Below are 17,150 nucleotides of genomic sequence, written 5' to 3'. Positions count from 1 at the left end.
TAATATGTTGATGAACAGAAGAGCATGGGAGGAGGGAAGCAGCATAGGGAGATGCAAGGAAGAGGACGGAGGGGGCCAGCACTGGATGGTGAAGGGGGAGAGGCTAATTGAGGGGAGGAGTCAGGGTAAGGAATATTTGTCATTTACCTCCCGTCTTGGTCCTTATTGTCTTCTCTCCTGCCTCCCCAGCCAGCCACTGAATCTTTGTCTTTCCTACAAGGACGATCTTCCTGCTCTACCCTGCCAACAAGGCCTTCAGGAGCTGGATTGTATGAGGTCTCTGCTGCTACCATGGGACCACCAGGAAATATTCTCCCACCCAGGGATGCTCGCAGTGGGAGCCTGGCTGCCTTCGCTGGAACCAGGATGGAAACTGTGCTCTTCCTCTTGGCATGTCTTTGGGGTAAGTTTTCTCCTCTGCTCCTGGAGAACAGGGTTCTAGATACGGCCTGATAAGATCTAGATACAACTTGTGGTGGATTGACCCCTCTCGTATCCCCAGTCCTGGCAAGGAAATGGGTTTCATGGCTGGAATAAAGGACTGAAGATCCAGGAAGCTTGGGTTTTAACTACTGGCACTGGAAAAGGGCTTGACATTTCTGAGACAAGAGAAGACAGTAGTAGAGATGATCATTTGGCTTCTGAAGGTCACCTAGAGATTTAGAGGCATTAACAATGCAAATATACAGAGATAAACTCTGGGAACAAACAAATGCAAGCATAAAGACAGAGCTTCCTTTGATTGATCTGTGTAATCCAGAATGTAATTCTGTTTTTTCCTCCACCCTAGAGTCACAGTCTGTGTTGGAGCCAGGACCTAAGAGTGAATAAGCATAGCAGACCTCCATTGCCTCCCTGCCAGAGTCAGTTCTTAATCCAGCTGCATTTATATCCTGCAAATCAGCATAATCCAATAACTTAAACCAAAAAGTAGTAAAAGAATTGGATAAGGGTTATCCTGAGACAGTGATATTGGTTTTTAACAAAACCTGGTACAAGTTGAGGCTGTTTGAAGGACTAGGATGAAGTAAAGGCTGTGCCAGATCTACAAATGATCAAGGAGGATGATCTGGGAATTTAAAGTTTGTTGGAAAAATATCCATACTTTCCAACAGCATAGAGTCTACCTCAAGTCTTCCTCCCTTATGGATGGATGTTGACTGGAAATATCTTCTTTTCTGCATTGTATGGGAGTCCAGTTGTTTAGCACCGCAACTGTCAGCAGCTGGGAGGTGAATCCTACTGTATGGACTGTAGGCAGTTGCCTTAATGTAGGTGCCTAGAGCCATTTGAGTTGCCCTAGTTTCTCAGTCTTGGACTCCAACTACTGCTCTGGAGGGTGCAGGTCTACAAATGGCACTAGAAACCTTCATTTAGGTGAACAAACTGTGCTCCACATGGCACCAGGGGAGCGAGCTCTGGATAGGAAAGTTCTGACAAGTGTTTTGGACAAGGATGTGGATATCCTAATTGTACCCAGAGAAGTGACCTGAAAGCTTCCTTTGATAACTTGCGCAACACAGGAAGAGTGGCAGACCTCAGGAAGAATGTTCACGGTATTGTGCACGGAGCAAGGAGCTGCACAATGCGGGGGGATGATCTGAGACCCATGGTGCTACAGCAGCTCAGGTTGTGTGGAGGTGCTTACTCTGGGACTGCCGTCTTCCTAAAGACCATAATATGATGTTTTCCTCTCATCTTCCTGACTGTGTGCAGGGTACAGTCTAGGGCTTCTGTGGTGTGGAGCTGTCACACACCATGTCAGAGTGTGTGTTGGGACTGTTCCATGGCTGGAAATGGTTGGTTCTCATCCAAGGTTTTGAATATCTGTCATGTGTCTGGGAGGGACATATTAGTAGGAATCCCATGATCAGAACTGTCCTAGGTGACTAAGACCTTGCAGCTGCTTATAGAGATGCAGAGATGTGTTAGAGGTCCTAACACCATCTGTGCAAGAAGTTTACACCACTAGTTAGCCAGCAAGCTTTTCTTATAATGTTCCTGCTGGAAAAAAAGCGGTGAGCATTTCGGCAATCCTTCCCCAGACAAGCCCAAAATGGCATTATTCCTGCAAAAGCAAGATGTTACAATCTCCACTATCAGCCAAAACCTGGCTTATGCCCATTTTCCACCTTGGCTTGTTTTGGGATTCAGGTGTTACCAACTCAGCTCCCATCAGACTTGTGAGCGGCCCTAGCCGCTGCGCGGGGCGGCTCGAGGTGCTTTGGAAACAGCAGTGGGGAACCGTGTGTGATGATAGCTGGGATCTGTCCGATGCCATGGTCGTATGCAGGCAGTTGGACTGTGGAGAAGCACTGTCAGCCCCTGGCTCGGCTCACTTTGGTCAAGGAAGTGGTCGCATCTGGCTGGATGACATGAACTGCACCGGTACAGAAGCTGACCTTTCTGCCTGCAGGACCAGACCCTGGGGAGAGCATAACTGCAATCATGAAGAAGACGCAGGCATTGTGTGCTCAGGTAACTCACGTTTACACCCCTCCCCGTGCGACCCCAGGAGGGTGCGCTGTGTAGAGGTTTTTAAGCCTGTTTGCAAAATTTTATTTCTCTGTCAGTGCTACCCTTAGGGCTCAGGATGGGGGTGGCTGTTTCAGGCACTGACCTGTACTATGCCAAGGACAATGTTATCCAGCTCAGTTCTACCAGTTAAACAGTGTGGGGGGTGGGGGTGGTGTTTGTGCTCGTTCTGTTACTGGGGCAGAACAGAGATCGTAGGTTTTTTTCCCTGATCCACGTTATTCTTGCCTCTTATGCCACCACCATGAAGTTAATGGGCAAGGAGACTGAAGGATGCCCACCTGGACGCACATGTTTTCCATGCACATATTTCATGGCTGAAATGTGCCAGGGAAGTTGAGCATTTTCATGGCCTCTTTCCATTTGTATTTTGTGACAATACTCTCTATTGGTGGATGTGTTTATTCTCCAGACTGGGACTGGGGTGAGAAATTCAATTGTGGGTCACTTGTCTGTGAGCCAATCCTAACTTGGACATCACAGCATGATGCTAATGAATGCTGAGCCCCAGGAACTGGGTGGGGAAGGCTTGAAGGTGTGCCCTACCCCTCTACATCACGGTTAACTGGGGAGCAAATCTTCATCAAGTGGGCCATGGACCCCAGGAGGTAGAAAGGGGATTGAGATGTTGACAGGGTGCCCATTGCCCTCTTTGAGGTCAGTATTTCCCAACACTGCTCCATTTAGCACTGAACAACAAACCAAATTTAAGACCTAGACATATACATGTCTAAATGCAGGTGTCACCACTTGGGCTGGGTGTCTTCCTTTTGCAACCAATGGAGATCTAGGGTGGAGTCAGTTCCCTACACAGAGTTGCCAAGTGCAATTAGAGATGCCCTGGGGCATTTGACACAACCTGACAGATGAGATAGAGGCCCTAAGGGAGACCCTACAGAGTAGGAGTCTGGGGGAATACCTATGGCATCACATGTGCTGCTGAATGCTTATTTGGGCAATTGAATCAAATGTCAGTATTTGGCCAGCTGAGCAGCTCCACAGATGTCATTGACTAACTAGAATTTGAACACCCACCTCACATGGAGACAGCCACAGGTCTATAAGACGTGGGTGTCTTGATCTGTAGCCAGTCCCCACCCTTGGAGTAACATCACAGGGGTAATTGCACAGTCCTGTTTCATAAGGGATTCCCAATCTATGCTACTTATCTCTCTGATTCTGAGCCCTGCAACCACAGAGGAAGACACAGAACTTGATATTCACCAGCCTTCACCTTGTTAAGTCCTGGGCAGTGTTAGTGGAGATCTCTCCTTGCCTTTGATCTCTAGGCTATCTTTCCATGTGCAATCTGTGATCCTGTTTTTGTTGTTGGTTTTTTTTTTTTTAATGCAGAAATTAAAAAAACAGTTAAGCTGCAATTAGTGAATGGTTCAAGTCGTTGTGCTGGGAGAGTGGAGGTGCTTTATGGCCAGCAATGGGGAACTGTCTGTGATGACGACTGGGATATAATTGATGCTGAAGTTGTATGCCGGCAGCTGGGCTGCGGGACCGCTCTATCTGCTCCTTCCTCAGCTTACTTTGGGGGAGGGCCTGACCCCATTTGGCTTGATGATGTGACCTGCAAAGGAACCGAAGCTGCCCTCTCAGAATGCAGTGCAAAAGCTTGGGGAAGCCATAACTGTGTGCATGGAGAAGATGCTGGTGTGGTGTGCTCAGGTAAGTCCCACTCTGCATGACACGAGTGGGTTTTATGGGGTGCGGAGAGGTGCTGGAGGTGCTGTAGGAGGCCCTGTTCCCTTTGGAGCAGCGCTGACCCCAACACCCAAGAGAACTGTAAGATAAAAAGTGATTCACACTGTTAAAGCCTAAAGTGGTCTTGCCTCTTCTCCTTAATTAAAATCCACTAGCACATGACCCACTGGTAAAAGACAGTGGTGCTGCAGAAATTATTTGTAGGGCTCCCCATGCACATGGCCAGTGGATGCCTTGGTAGAGCATCCTCTCACTGCAGAAAGCAGTGGCTTTGGCAGCCCCACCACCTCACCCTCATGCCAGTAGACGTAGTTCCTTCTGAAGTTCCCAAAAAACTCTTGCATTAAGTGAGGTTCTTCCCTTTGCCTACATTGTCCCACCCAGTGTATTAGTATCAAGTTCTTCCATGCAACTGGAGCCCCAAGGTTACACCTCCAAGTCTCCTTTCGTTACACCCAGAGTCATCCACTCCTTCATCGCCCAAGTTGCAGAAGGCAAAGGCAGGGACTGGGAGAATGAAGAGCCACCCACTGTAGGAGAAGACCAGGGTCGAGACCATCTAAGGAACCTGAAGGTGCACAAGTCCATGGGACCCGATGAGATCCATCCGTGGGTCCTGAGGAAACTGGCGGATGAAGTTGCTAAGCCACTACCCATCATATTTGAGAAGTCGTGGCAGTCCAGTGAAGTTCCCGCTGACTGGAAAAGGGGAAACATAACTCCCGTTTTTAAAAATGGCTGAGGGGCAGATAGAGATAGACAGTATGAGAGTGATTCTGGCACCTCTAGTTATCTAGCACCTTCTGGAGTGTGTTAAGGGACCTGGAACATCTATAAGGGGCTGGCAGCAAGACACATAGCAGACCTGAAACCCCTTGCAATGGCAGACAGAGGCTAGAGCATCTTAAAAGCACTGGACATTCGTATTTAAACAAGACTGAGGCTTGCTCTCTGCCATCCCAAGTGTAGTTTGTAAAATCCATTGCTGAGCAGCTAACGTTGTGACGGTAGAGGAAGTGCTTGTGTTGCCTCTTTATGCAGTTTTCCCATGCAAAACTGCGAGAGATGCCAGGTGGAGGACAGCTACACCAGACTCTGCACCAGATACTTTCTTGATTTTTTTTTTCCCTGTAGGTTTTGCAGAACCTGCCCCACTTCAATTAGTGGATGGATTGACCCACTGCTCTGGGAGAGTCGAGGTGTTTTATGGCCAGCGCTGGGGAACTGTGTGTGATGACGGCTGGGACTTGGTCGAGGCGGAAGTGGTGTGCAGGCAGCTGGGCTGTGGAAAGGCCTTGCTGGCTACCCATGGGGCTTACTTTGGGCAAGGATCTGGCCCCATTTGGCTTGATGATGTCAGCTGCACAGGGACAGAAACTGCCCTCTCCCAGTGCAGAGCCACTCCTTGGGGAAGCCATAACTGTGGACACGGAGAAGATGCTGGTGTGGTTTGTACAGGTACCCATCATGTCATGGGGGAAGCTGTTTGTGGGCGATCCTTTCAGACAGATTCTGAGGCCCAGGTCCTTCAGCACAAATAGGTCTTCCAAAGGAAGCGACACAGAGTGCTTCAAAAGCGCTTCGGAAAAAGATGTGTTTAAACGTATAGACAATTCTGATCTCTCTTTTCTCATTTAAGTCTTTTTCATGGATTGCTTCTGGAGGCCAGTTTGCCACAGCAAACAGAGGAAACACTCATTTTGGGGTGTTTTCTCAGCTGAGCTACTCTTCAACACAACAATTTTGCGCTTCTTACACTGCAACAGAGAAGAGCATGTGGAGTAGGAGGGATCTTCTTGCTGATTAAGTCAGCTACTGCCCAGTCCATCCACGGCTGACAGCTATGGGTCTCAAATGCTACCATTCTTCTTTCTCTTGTTCCTCTTCCTTCACACAGATTCACAAAAATACATCTGTCAGGGATGCCTGTAGGTCTTCCAGTCCACTGCTCTGCCCAGCCAGTCCTGAGCAGTTCCCATCAGCAGTTGCATAGCCTGAGGAGGAGGTATATATCTCAGACCATAGATGTGAAAAATGCAGATGTTAAATCTAACAGTGTGGGTTGACTTCACATCTCTGAAGGAAATAGGCACCTCCAGTGAGATTTGTCTGGCCTGTCTCACAGTCCCCAGCATCAGATACCTGATGTTCACCAACAGAAGAGCTAGAAAGCTTCAGCATCTGATATTAGCAGTCCTCAATCAACCCCTTCTGCTTTACAAAATTCTGATCCCAGATGCTAAGACTCCTTAAGACAGCCTAGACCATAAGGCAACCCGGTGCTCCTGGACCAGTGTCAGTCCACAGGTCCCTGTCTCTTCCCAGCTCAGCTGGCCAGCCCAGTGCTACTCCCTCTAGTCTGGTCCACCACAATAACAGGCTGCTGGCATCTGTCGTCTTCTGGTGAGATAAAGGTTCAAACAGAGCTGGCTGATTTTAGTAGGGACTAGTCAACAAGAGAGGTCAGCTGAAGACCACCGTTCTAAAGGACTGAAATTGCTGCAGAGGTCTGCTGAGCTGATATGAAAAAATGAGCAATGTTTGTCTATGCCAGACTGATGCAATCCAGGAGTGAGAAGCACAGTGCTCTACCCTGTCAGCACAGACCAAAATACAACTGAGAATTGAGGTTTTCATTATTTCTCAACACAGGATTTGCAGAGCTGCTTCCAGTCCGGCTGATGAACGGTTCGAGCAACTGCTCTGGGAGAGTCGAGGTGTTTCATGAGCAGCAGTGGGGGACCGTCTGTGACGACAGCTGGGAATTGACAGATGCTCAAGTGGTGTGCAGGCAGTTGGGCTGTGGGACAGCAGTATCAGCCCCTGGCTCGGCCCGGTTTGGACAAGGAACCGGCCAAATTTGGCTGGATGATGTGAACTGTGCAGGGGCTGAAACCATCCTCACCGAGTGCCGAGCACGGCCTTGGGGAGACCACAACTGTAACCATGGAGAGGATGCTGGTGTGGAGTGCTCAGGTACCACTAATGCATGTCATGAAATGTGGGGTACAAGGGATGGCCTGTATTTGTAGGAAGGGTGCTAGTGATCCTGAACATCTCGTGGGGACTAGGGTGCTGCCGACTTTGTTGGCCAGTCCTGATGGCCAGACTTGTAGAGGCTCACGAGTGGGGACTCAGCACTCTCAAATGCAGTTTCCACCAGTGTTCTGTTCCCTCCTCCCCATTTTGGTGCTCTGCTGTTAGGGAGGTAGCCTGGGTGCTCATCTATGATCACTTTGCAGGTGATGATTTATTGCAAAAGCTCCAGCCAAGGATGTGGGATCAAGCTGTGAGGCCATAGACATTTAGTGCCACTTTACACATCATGGACCCAAGCCCTGTTGGCTTCCAGACCCCTGTGAGGAGGGTTTTTTGTCCTCTCCACAGAGCTCTGATGCATGCAAAGCTCCTCAAACACTTTGCCATTGTGTTTTGGTCCAGGTGTTGTGGAACCAGCTCCTGTCCGGCTCGTGAACGGTCCAAATCGTTGCGCTGGGAGAGTCGAGGTGTTTCATGAGCAGCAGTGGGGAACGGTGTGTGATGACGGCTGGGATACAGCTGAAGCCAGTGTTGTGTGCAGGCAGCTGGGCTGTGGGGCAGCGCTGTCAGCCCCGGGTTCGGCTCATTTTGGGCAAGGTTCTGACCCCATCTGGCTGGACGATGTGAATTGCTTAGGGAATGAAGCTGCCCTCTCTGAGTGCAGGGCCCAATCTTGGGGGTCCCATAACTGCAAGCATGGAGAAGATGCTGGTGTGGTGTGCTCAGGTAACCCCTCTCTGTGTCTGTCTGTATGATGGTGAAGGCTTTCTCTTTCCAAGAGGGGTATTCATGTACCGCCTCAGCAGCAGGATCTGTCTTGAAGTGTCCTGAATCTGGATCGTGAGCTCTCTTTCATCATAGTGGAGACCTGTTACAAATTTCTCTCTTCTTTTGGTGTGTGTGTACCTGTTTCTGCAAACAGAAGCTGCGTGCTTTCCTTGGCTTGTATTTCATATTCTGCAGAATACCATATGCTACCTATTGTCCACTTATCTCTGAATACAAGAACTGGGGAAGATATCCCAACATTAGGCAACTGGATACATGCATCCTGGATGTCATTAGGCTCGCATACGTTTTATCTTATTTTTAATCACGCAAAATGGCAACTTAATGAATATCCCTGCCCTTGTTTTTTTCTTCAGATATACCAAGAATAGCTCCACTGCGGTTAATGAATGGACCAAATCGCTGCAGTGGAAGAGTTGAAGTTTTTTATGGCCAGCAGTGGGGAATGGTATGTGATGACGGTTGGGATATAAGCGATGCTGAAGTTGTTTGCCGACAGCTGGGCTGTGGGAGAGCGCTATCTGCTCCAATCTCTGCTTATTTTGGAGAAGGATCTGGTCCTATCTGGTTAGACGATGTGAACTGCATAGGGACTGAAACTGCCCTCTCCAAATGTGAGACCACTCTATGGGGAGTCCATAACTGTAGGCATGGAGAAGATGCTGGTGTTGTGTGCTTGGGTAAGTCTCATCTGTGCCACCAACTGCTCGACTTTTGGGGTATGTGGAGGGATGTTTGAAATGCCATAGGGTACCCTCTTCCTGTCTTATGACTCTAAAACCATAGTACTGTACAGAGAAAGTGCTTCAAAGAGGGATGTGGGTAAATCATCTGTGTTCCCCTCTCCTTCCCTTTCAAAAGCTAATCATACGCTGTGATGCTGCAGTCCAGCCTGCTGCTAGCTGTGCAGAAGAATTTAAATTTGGGACTCTTTCCCATGTCAGTTACCAGTAAATGTGGTGGCATTGCAGGACTGGTGTGATTCACCCTGTTATAGAGGGTGTAGAGTCACTTGGACTCTTCTACCGCCGCCAGTAACAACCGCAGTGAACATACCACATTTGAAAAATCAAGATACACCCTCCATTTTTCTCTCTCTTTTCTCTTCCAGACAAGAATATTAAAAAAACTTGTGGAAATCCACTTAACCTACCTCTTCTCTTCCCTCACTTGGTAGAACCATCTTCATGAGACCTTTTTTCACCAATGTTTTTCCAGTGTCTGCTCTGAAACCTCCACAGTTGAGACAAATTTCCTCAAAGTGTTGCAACACTGCACTTTGTTGCCACTAGAAGGAAAGCCTGAGCTCGCTATCATTACCTGGAATTTATTCTACAGCCTCTTGTCTCTTTGCAGTGCACATTAGCACCATTTATTCTTTGCATCTACCATACTGTTATGTCCCTTTTCCGTTTCCTCAGCCTCTTCCCATTTCCCTCTTGAGACACATTTTTAAGTCATTCTTCTCTGGTTTCTCCTTAACTGTTGGGCATATTTCTTTTAGTCTGTTATGCCAGCTGAGGCTTTGCCAGTGCTGAGTATCTCTGAAGGCTTGGTTTGCATAACTTGTAGTCAGCACTCCCATTTATACATGTCTGTGCCTTTCTCAGAAAAGCATGACACGGTAGAGTGCACTCTCAATCCTTTATATCCCTTAGATCCCTTTGTGAAGACTTGTCACTTAATTCATTCTTCTTCATCCTCTATATGATCATTTTACTGCTGTCGCGGATGAGTGGAATGCACCTCGCTCAAAAGAGAGAAGCAGCAATATGTTTTATTGAGCTAAAACAATAATTTGACCGAGTTCAATAAGTTTGATGTCATTTAACAAAGTTTTACAGTGATTTGACAAGGTTCAATAAGTTTGATGGCAAGGTTCACCTTATTAATTACTGCATGGAAGAAACATACAAAGGAAAACTGAGTTAGAATTGAGTTAGAATGATTCACACAGGGACTGGAGATCCAAAGAGTGAGAAGGACCCTCCCGTTGAGTCACGAGGTTCAGAGTGGACCTCCTTGCTTTCTAAACTCCTTATGGAGCCTAGGTGTGGCTAGGTCCAATCTTAGTCTCAGACTTGGACAATGGTTTCTGTCTAATGGAATTATTCATACAATGTTTATAATAATATTGAGTAGCTACATGGATTAGTAATGTTTCATTAGTATTAATTCAGCATGCTATCAGTCACTTACCAAGGATCTGTCGCAGGGAAGGGATCTCTCCGCCTTGGGTAAGGAAGGATCTCTTAGTCTCAGGTAAGGAATCTCTAACCCTGAGAGCGTCCCTGCTCAAGGGAAGAGTCACCTGGCGTGCAGTCCAGCTGCAATTCTGGGAAAGCACAAATTGGGCCCATCCTGATGGTAATATTTGTAGAGTGAAGTAGTTGGCTGCTAGTCAATAATATAGACAAGATAGATATCTTCATTTTAGCTCTGGTATCCTGCTCTGGACTTTGAATGTCTTGCATTTTTGGGTTTCAAAACCACCTTTCAAAATATTTTTCAAGGCACCTTCACTCCCTTGTACGTGAGCCAGGGGCTTTCCAGCTCGCTGGTTCCCCACAAGGACGAGGCCTGTTGTTCCTTAGTCAGCCTGAACCGAAGTACAGCTAGGAGTCAAGTGTATCCGTCACAGCCTCCCAGAATTAGCGAACTTCTGCCTTGCCCTTGCAGGAGATAAACTGCTTTCCTCTGGTTACTTGCCCACATCTTGAAAACACCCTTTGGATTCACTGACTAAACACAGATGCCTGTCTCTGAATTAAACACCCTGCTGTCCCTTTGCAGCCAGTGAGGACTGAGTCAGTGCAGTCAATGGCAGGATTTGGCCCATCCTGAGGCAGATGCCCAAAGCAGATTAAAGAAGTTGAAACCCAACAGTGCTCATTTCCTTCCATTGACTATAAAGGGTACCAAGGGTCCTCAGCAGAGTTGTAGAAGTGAGGTTCAGTTGCCTAAACATAGGTGCCTAGTGTCATCTGAGGTGTCCCACTATATCCCTCCCAGTCTCTAATTGCAGACCCAGAAGGGCACCAATCTCCCTTGAGTCCTTCGTCAAGTCTGCCAACCCCATTGGGATGTCTGTGATTCTCTGAGCATCTCAGATGGCACTAGGTACCAATGCTCAGGAAAGCCAGTCAGCCCCTGGAAGCTTATGCTTAAGGGCTTCAAGTCTAGCTGAGATGAATCATACCCCAGTTTTCTTACTGTTCTCCTAAAGTGCTCTTTCTTGCTAAAGTCCTTTCCCTTGGTCAGTAAAGTTACCTGCATTTGCTGTCTGGGCACAGGTATCTTTCTAGTCAAAGACAGAGGGGGAAAGAAGTCCTCGGGTTTGGACAGCATCTTTCCTTGACTTTTGGGAGAAAAGGAGGGAAAACAACCTCATTGAACTTTCTTTCTCCATGCTGCTTGTCCTTGTTGGTCGTACTAAGCCAACAGGTACACATTGCATTTGCTGACGTGGCCAGCAGGAATGTATTTGCCAGAATAAAAAACTTACCTGGTCTTACCTTTTTGGTTCAGGTGTTCCAGAACCAGCCCCGATCCGACTGGTGAGCGGTTTGAATTTCTGCTCTGGGAGAGTCGAGGTGTTTCATGAGCAGCAGTGGGGGACCGTCTGTGACGACAGCTGGGATTTAACAGATGCTCAAGTGGTGTGCAGGCAGTTGGGCTGTGGGACAGTGGTCTCAGCCCCTGGCTCTGCTCGGTTTGGACAAGGAACCGGCCAAATTTGGCTGGATGATGTGAACTGTGCAGGGGCTGAAACTGCCCTCTCTGATTGCCGGGCACGGTCTTGGGGAGACCACAACTGTAACCATGGAGAAGATGCTGGTGTGGTCTGCTCAGGTACTGTTATGCCATGTAATGTGGGGTGCAATGGGGGCTGTGTTTCAGGAAGAGTTGACTGTGGCCCGGGGGGACATGTTTTACTATGATGTCACTTTTAGATGAGATACAGAAGGAGTGAATCCAGTGCTATTTTAGATTTCTTAGGGGATCAAGACACCTGCACGGTGCTGGGGAATATGAGGAAGGACCCAGTGCTCCTCTGGAGCAGCAGCTGGAAACCAGGCAGAATAAATTGGCTCCCAAAACGGGCATGTGTATTTGGGTAGCTAAAATCCCATCTGCAGTATGGGCCAACCGGGGAGAAAGCAGGCCCGGGTGCTGTGCGGTGTTGTCAGTGGGTGATGTACAGGCGAGTTGTGTTGAGTAGTGAGGTAAAGGGCACTCTCCACTCTAAATCACAGCGGCACAGCATTGTGACAGAGAGACCTGTGCCACAGTGGCTGGGGAATATTCCTAGGAAGGTGATTTGGGGAGGGAAAACAAGGGGGACAGGCTGTCCTGGCCATCCTTGACCTCTGCAGAAAATAGGAGTATCGTCTAGCCAGTGATGGCACTGGCGGCATCTACAGCTTACCCTGGGACCCTGAGCCAAGAGTTCAGCTCCTTGAAGGTCTCTCCAGTAGTAATCTCCTGCAGGTACAAATTGGTTCATCTAGGTATCAAAACTCACATGCTCTGGTGATCAACATCCACGTCCACAACTTTTTTTGGCACAAGACCCCTGTGAGGAGGGTTTTTTGTCCTCTCCACAGAGCTCTGATGCATGCAAAGCTCCTCAAACACTTTGCCATTGTGTTTTGGTCCAGGTGTTGTGGAACCAGCTCCTGTCCGGCTCGTGAACGGTCCAAATCGTTGCGCTGGGAGAGTCGAGGTGTTTCATGAGCAGCAGTGGGGAACGGTGTGTGATGACGGCTGGGATACAGCTGAAGCCAGTGTTGTGTGCAGGCAGCTGGGCTGTGGGGCAGCGCTGTCAGCCCCGGGTTCGGCTCATTTTGGGCAAGGTTCTGACCCCATCTGGCTGGACGATGTGAATTGCTTAGGGAATGAAGCTGCCCTCTCTGAGTGCAGGGCCCAATCTTGGGGGTCCCATAACTGCAAGCATGGAGAAGATGCTGGTGTGGTGTGCTCAGGTAACCCCTCTCTGTGTCTCAGTCTCAATGGTGTTGGGAAACACGGAGGAAAGATTTTCACCCTTGGTGGAAGGTCTTCTCTGAGCTCATGCTGCTCATAGTCTGTGCCATTAATCATAAACCCATTCTTGTGTAATTTATGCAATGCTCATCGCCCTGGCTACAGTCAGCAGTCACCACTGGAAGATGATCCAGAATTATGGAGTTACTATCAGCAAGCCCAGGCTGATAGCTGTATGAAGGTTTGTATCCCATACCTCAGCTCCTGAAGGCTCCAAGACTTTTCCAGGGCTGGATAGGTCCCAGAAATATCCCATTCCTGCTGAGGTACAGGCTTGTGGTGTCATATGGACAGTCACCTCCGAGACTACACTTTTACATGAAGATCACATGTAAACCTAAGCAGTGTTGTCAGCACGTCTTGGTCTCTAGCTGATTGGGAAGTCTGTTTCACCCTGTCATGAGAAGCAATAAAATGTCCCATTCCAGGATTCACAGAGAACTTTAGAAACCTGAAACCACTCAAGGCGTCTTTACAGCACTTGTATCTAAGTGCTTTTCAGTTTCCACTCCAGCGCCTCTTGCAATCTGCAGTCCTGAAGAAACCTCTTGCTTTGTTAAAGCAGTTAGGAAGCTCATAGGATAATTCAGGTTGAAGGGACCACAGGAGGTCTCTACACCAGCCTCCTGCTCAAAGTGAGGTCAGCTATGAGATCAGACCAGCAGGTCTTTATGCAGGCTTGAAAACCTAGTCTAACAGTCTTTCAGGGCAATCCTAAACAATCCCAATATTTTCTTTAACAACAGGCATCCTGTTTTCTCGACGTTTAGCCAGTCTTTTCTACATTTCTGGGATGTCAGAGTGAGAAGCTAGCAGAGCTTTAGCTTAGCCAGTCTTACTGGCTCGGAGACTGAAATACCACTCCCAGTCCTAACTGGGACATTTCTGCCAGTCTGCAGGCAGTGCGGAGCCACACAAACTTTGGGGTAACCCTGAATGGACACCCGAAATGTCCTCTTTAGCCATCCATTTTTCATCCATAGGACACCCTGCTTGGCACTCATCCCCTACAGTGTGTCAGCAGGGTTCAGGTGCAGTGTATTTGTGTGCATTTATCTTTTTTGGTTGCTTTTTGTGCAGGTTCTCCAGAAGTGCCTCCTCTCCGGCTGGTGAATGGCCCCACTCGTTGTGCCGGGAGAGTTGAGGTACTTCATAGCCAGCAGTGGGGGACGATCTGCGACGACAGCTGGGACTTGAGCGATGCTGCAGTAGTGTGCCAGCAGCTGGGCTGCGGGACTGCCATGTCCGCCCCGGGTTCAGCTTATTTTGGGCAAGGTTTTGGCCGTATCTGGTTGGATGATGTGAAATGCTCCGGTAGAGAATCAGCCCTGTCAGAGTGTGTGGCGAGGCCTTGGGGAGTCCATAACTGTAATCACGGAGAAGATGCAGGCGTCGTATGCTCAGGTAACCTTCACCCATGTCCTGTCCTACTAGGCATTAGTCAATACTAAGCTTCTAGGCCGGATGTTGGGGCTGGTCGCTCTTTGTTCTTTCCCAGTCTAACCTTCTTGTCTTAGACAAGTACCAAGGGTGACATTGGAGGTGTGGAATTGGAGCTTGGGATGATTCCCCTCTCTCCATGTGGCAGCACATTTTTCCTATTTGCTTTTTTAAAATATCACTAAATACTATATGCACACTAATAACTTTCAGTGGCTTGTCAGGCTAAAGCAAGCTGCTTTTACAGGTCTGGATTGCATGTGTTTCCTTCCAGGTGGGATCTAAACCTCACAGATGTTCCAGAGTGGAGAAGAGAGATGATATTGCCATCCAACATGAGTACAACATTTATTTAACGCAAACAAAAGTGATTTCTGAAGTCCGAAAAGCATGCAGTACGGAAGCAAAGTGAGACTCAGATCTACTGCACTCAAATGCAAGCACCCTGTCGCGAATGAGTGGTTTAGAGCCGCTTAAAGAATCACCGTCAAAGAAATTAGCAGAAAGTGATTTTAATAGAGATTTATAAAGGTGCGACCTAATAGAATTCCATGGCAAGCTTCACTCTATTACTTATTACATGGGTGAAACATACAAGGGAAAATCATCTAAGGGTTTATATTTCAGGGACAGTCTAGGTTTCATTCACAATTCAGCAACACTTAATTATCAACTAATCATTAACAAACTTTAGTAACGCCTAATCATTAACTATTCAATATTTGCAAAGCGGGTTAGTAAGTCTACTACAATCACAACTTAATTACAGATTATGCTTACTGTTAGTTCACACACACAGAGAAACATATATATATAAAAAAAAATATACAGAAGGTATACCTGTTAAAAATTCCCCTCGATTTCAGTGAAGAAATACTCACGTCGAATGTCTAGGCATTCCCTCTCAACGGGCAAACAGTTGAGCTTCGAAAGGGACTCACCCAGGACCCAGTGGTCCTCCGAATATCGCAGGCCTGAAAGATCGTAAGCTCTGAGAGGCTCCCACTCCGAGGGAGATGCTGGGTGCAGCCGCTGCGGTGCAGGAGAGCTCAGAGGGCCTCACTCAGGACCACCCTTTATAGGTTCACAAGATGGTTGGCTTTAGTCATCCGTAAATTTCCATCCTGGCCGCAGTCCCAGGTGGTAATTACTAAAGATTTCTCAAGGTTTCGGTGTTGTTCTGCTGGACACCTGGGCCAGACAGTGGGAGGATGTTCCCAGCCTCAGCTATGCAGAGTTTCTGATACAGTCAAGGAGCGCTCAGCTGCCAGACTCAATACACCAAGGCCGAGGTTTCATGGGAATTTCTGAGATCAACAGGCGGCCCAGGGAAGAAAGGGGGGTATGAATGCACCACCACACACCCAACTGATGGGCCCAAATCAGGGGCATCTTTGCCCTGGGAACCTATTCAGTTAACGAAGAGAGAGAGGCACTTGCATGGGACAAGACAGCCCAGTTACCCTCTAAATCACCTCAGATGCCTCTCACTCCCCTGGCTGTAGAAAGAGCTTTGGGTGATGTTGTGTCTGATTTGGGTACCTCTGTGGATGCCTGCACATGGTCCCACTGGCCACAATTCCTGCCACAAGACAAGTTTCCAGGCATCTTCTCTCAGCGGTGGAAGGAATATTTGGAGAACACTGTTGGGCACTTGAAGTCAACTTGAATCCTTGCAACATCTCGCACTAGCATGCCTTCCCTGCCCAATAAGTCATAGAGTTCCCATGCCAGTTCATCATCTCCTGCTGATATTGCCTCTAATCCATAAAAGCTGTCTTGTGCTGATAATAGGGATATATTATATAAACATTTGGCTCTCGCTGCATGGGCTTGGACAGTCTCGAGTAGCTAGTACCCTCCCCTCGAGAAGTGTTCAGTTACTGCAGTGAAGTCCTCACATAGCTTGCCCTCTTATAAGTAAGACAGACTGAACCTCGTGGCCCTCTGAGAAGTTCCCTCCAAGCCTTAAACCATTTCTGTGCCTCTTCTCATCTTCCGTTAAAAAAAAAAAATGTAAACATGTACCTGAACTTCCTGTTCCTGTGAGTCTGTGTGATGCTCTGTGTCGTGGTCAGATCACCACCAGCTTCACCTCATTTCTGCCCTCTCCAGAGCCACACTGCACTAGGACACCTCCCGAAAGCATAATGATATGAGCTGCTTTACACCTGCTTTGGAATGGGGTGAACTGGTTTTTGGGGAAGTGGGGAAGAGGACCCAGTCATCTGTCCTTCCCATAAAACTAGCTTGAATTGGCCAACTAACTTGGAGATGCCCAATGTCAATACTGAGCTAAAGACCTTTGCTCTTTGCTTCATTGGGATTAAAGTATTTGTATTGTGCTGGCAGGCACAAAGCACATTGCTTTTTGGAAAGCAACAAACCACAAAAAAATTCTGTGTTGGAGGCTAAGTCTTGATTGGACATCCACCAGGTGGGAAATTAGCCACCTGTAAAGTGCCAGCTTTCATCTGTGGAAAGAGTGAAGGAGAGAAAGGGGTGAATTGTTCCCTATGGGGGGCAGTTCCCCTTGGTCCCTTCTAAGAAGGGACAGACAAACCTTCAGGCATAAGCTTGTGTTGTGC

The 17,150-nt window shown here is 48.0% G+C and overlaps 1 protein-coding gene across 1 annotated transcript in view; it reads left to right on the top strand.

Annotated features, from left to right (window-relative positions):
* Positions 1 to 291: 291 nt before the first annotated feature.
* The window catches only part of LOC142076499 (antigen WC1.1-like), a 127,498-nt gene continuing 110,639 nt past the window's right edge, over positions 292 to 17,150 (top strand). Inside the window, exons 1-10 of the mRNA XM_075138780.1 lie at positions 292 to 403; positions 2,155 to 2,487; positions 3,889 to 4,212; positions 5,383 to 5,706; positions 6,901 to 7,224; positions 7,690 to 8,013; positions 8,433 to 8,756; positions 11,605 to 11,928; positions 12,738 to 13,061; positions 14,203 to 14,541. Coding sequence (XP_074994881.1) covers positions 292 to 403; positions 2,155 to 2,487; positions 3,889 to 4,212; positions 5,383 to 5,706; positions 6,901 to 7,224; positions 7,690 to 8,013; positions 8,433 to 8,756; positions 11,605 to 11,928; positions 12,738 to 13,061; positions 14,203 to 14,541 — 3,052 coding nt within the window. The remainder of the gene's footprint in view (positions 404 to 2,154; positions 2,488 to 3,888; positions 4,213 to 5,382; positions 5,707 to 6,900; positions 7,225 to 7,689; positions 8,014 to 8,432; positions 8,757 to 11,604; positions 11,929 to 12,737; positions 13,062 to 14,202; positions 14,542 to 17,150) is intronic.

This window comes from Calonectris borealis, unplaced genomic scaffold (assembly GCF_964195595.1).
Source record: "Calonectris borealis unplaced genomic scaffold, bCalBor7.hap1.2 HAP1_SCAFFOLD_59, whole genome shotgun sequence".
In the NCBI taxonomy this organism is placed as follows: Eukaryota; Metazoa; Chordata; class Aves; order Procellariiformes; family Procellariidae; genus Calonectris; species Calonectris borealis.
Note: the sequence above shows the minus strand (reverse complement) of the source record. Positions and strands in the feature narration are given on the sequence as shown.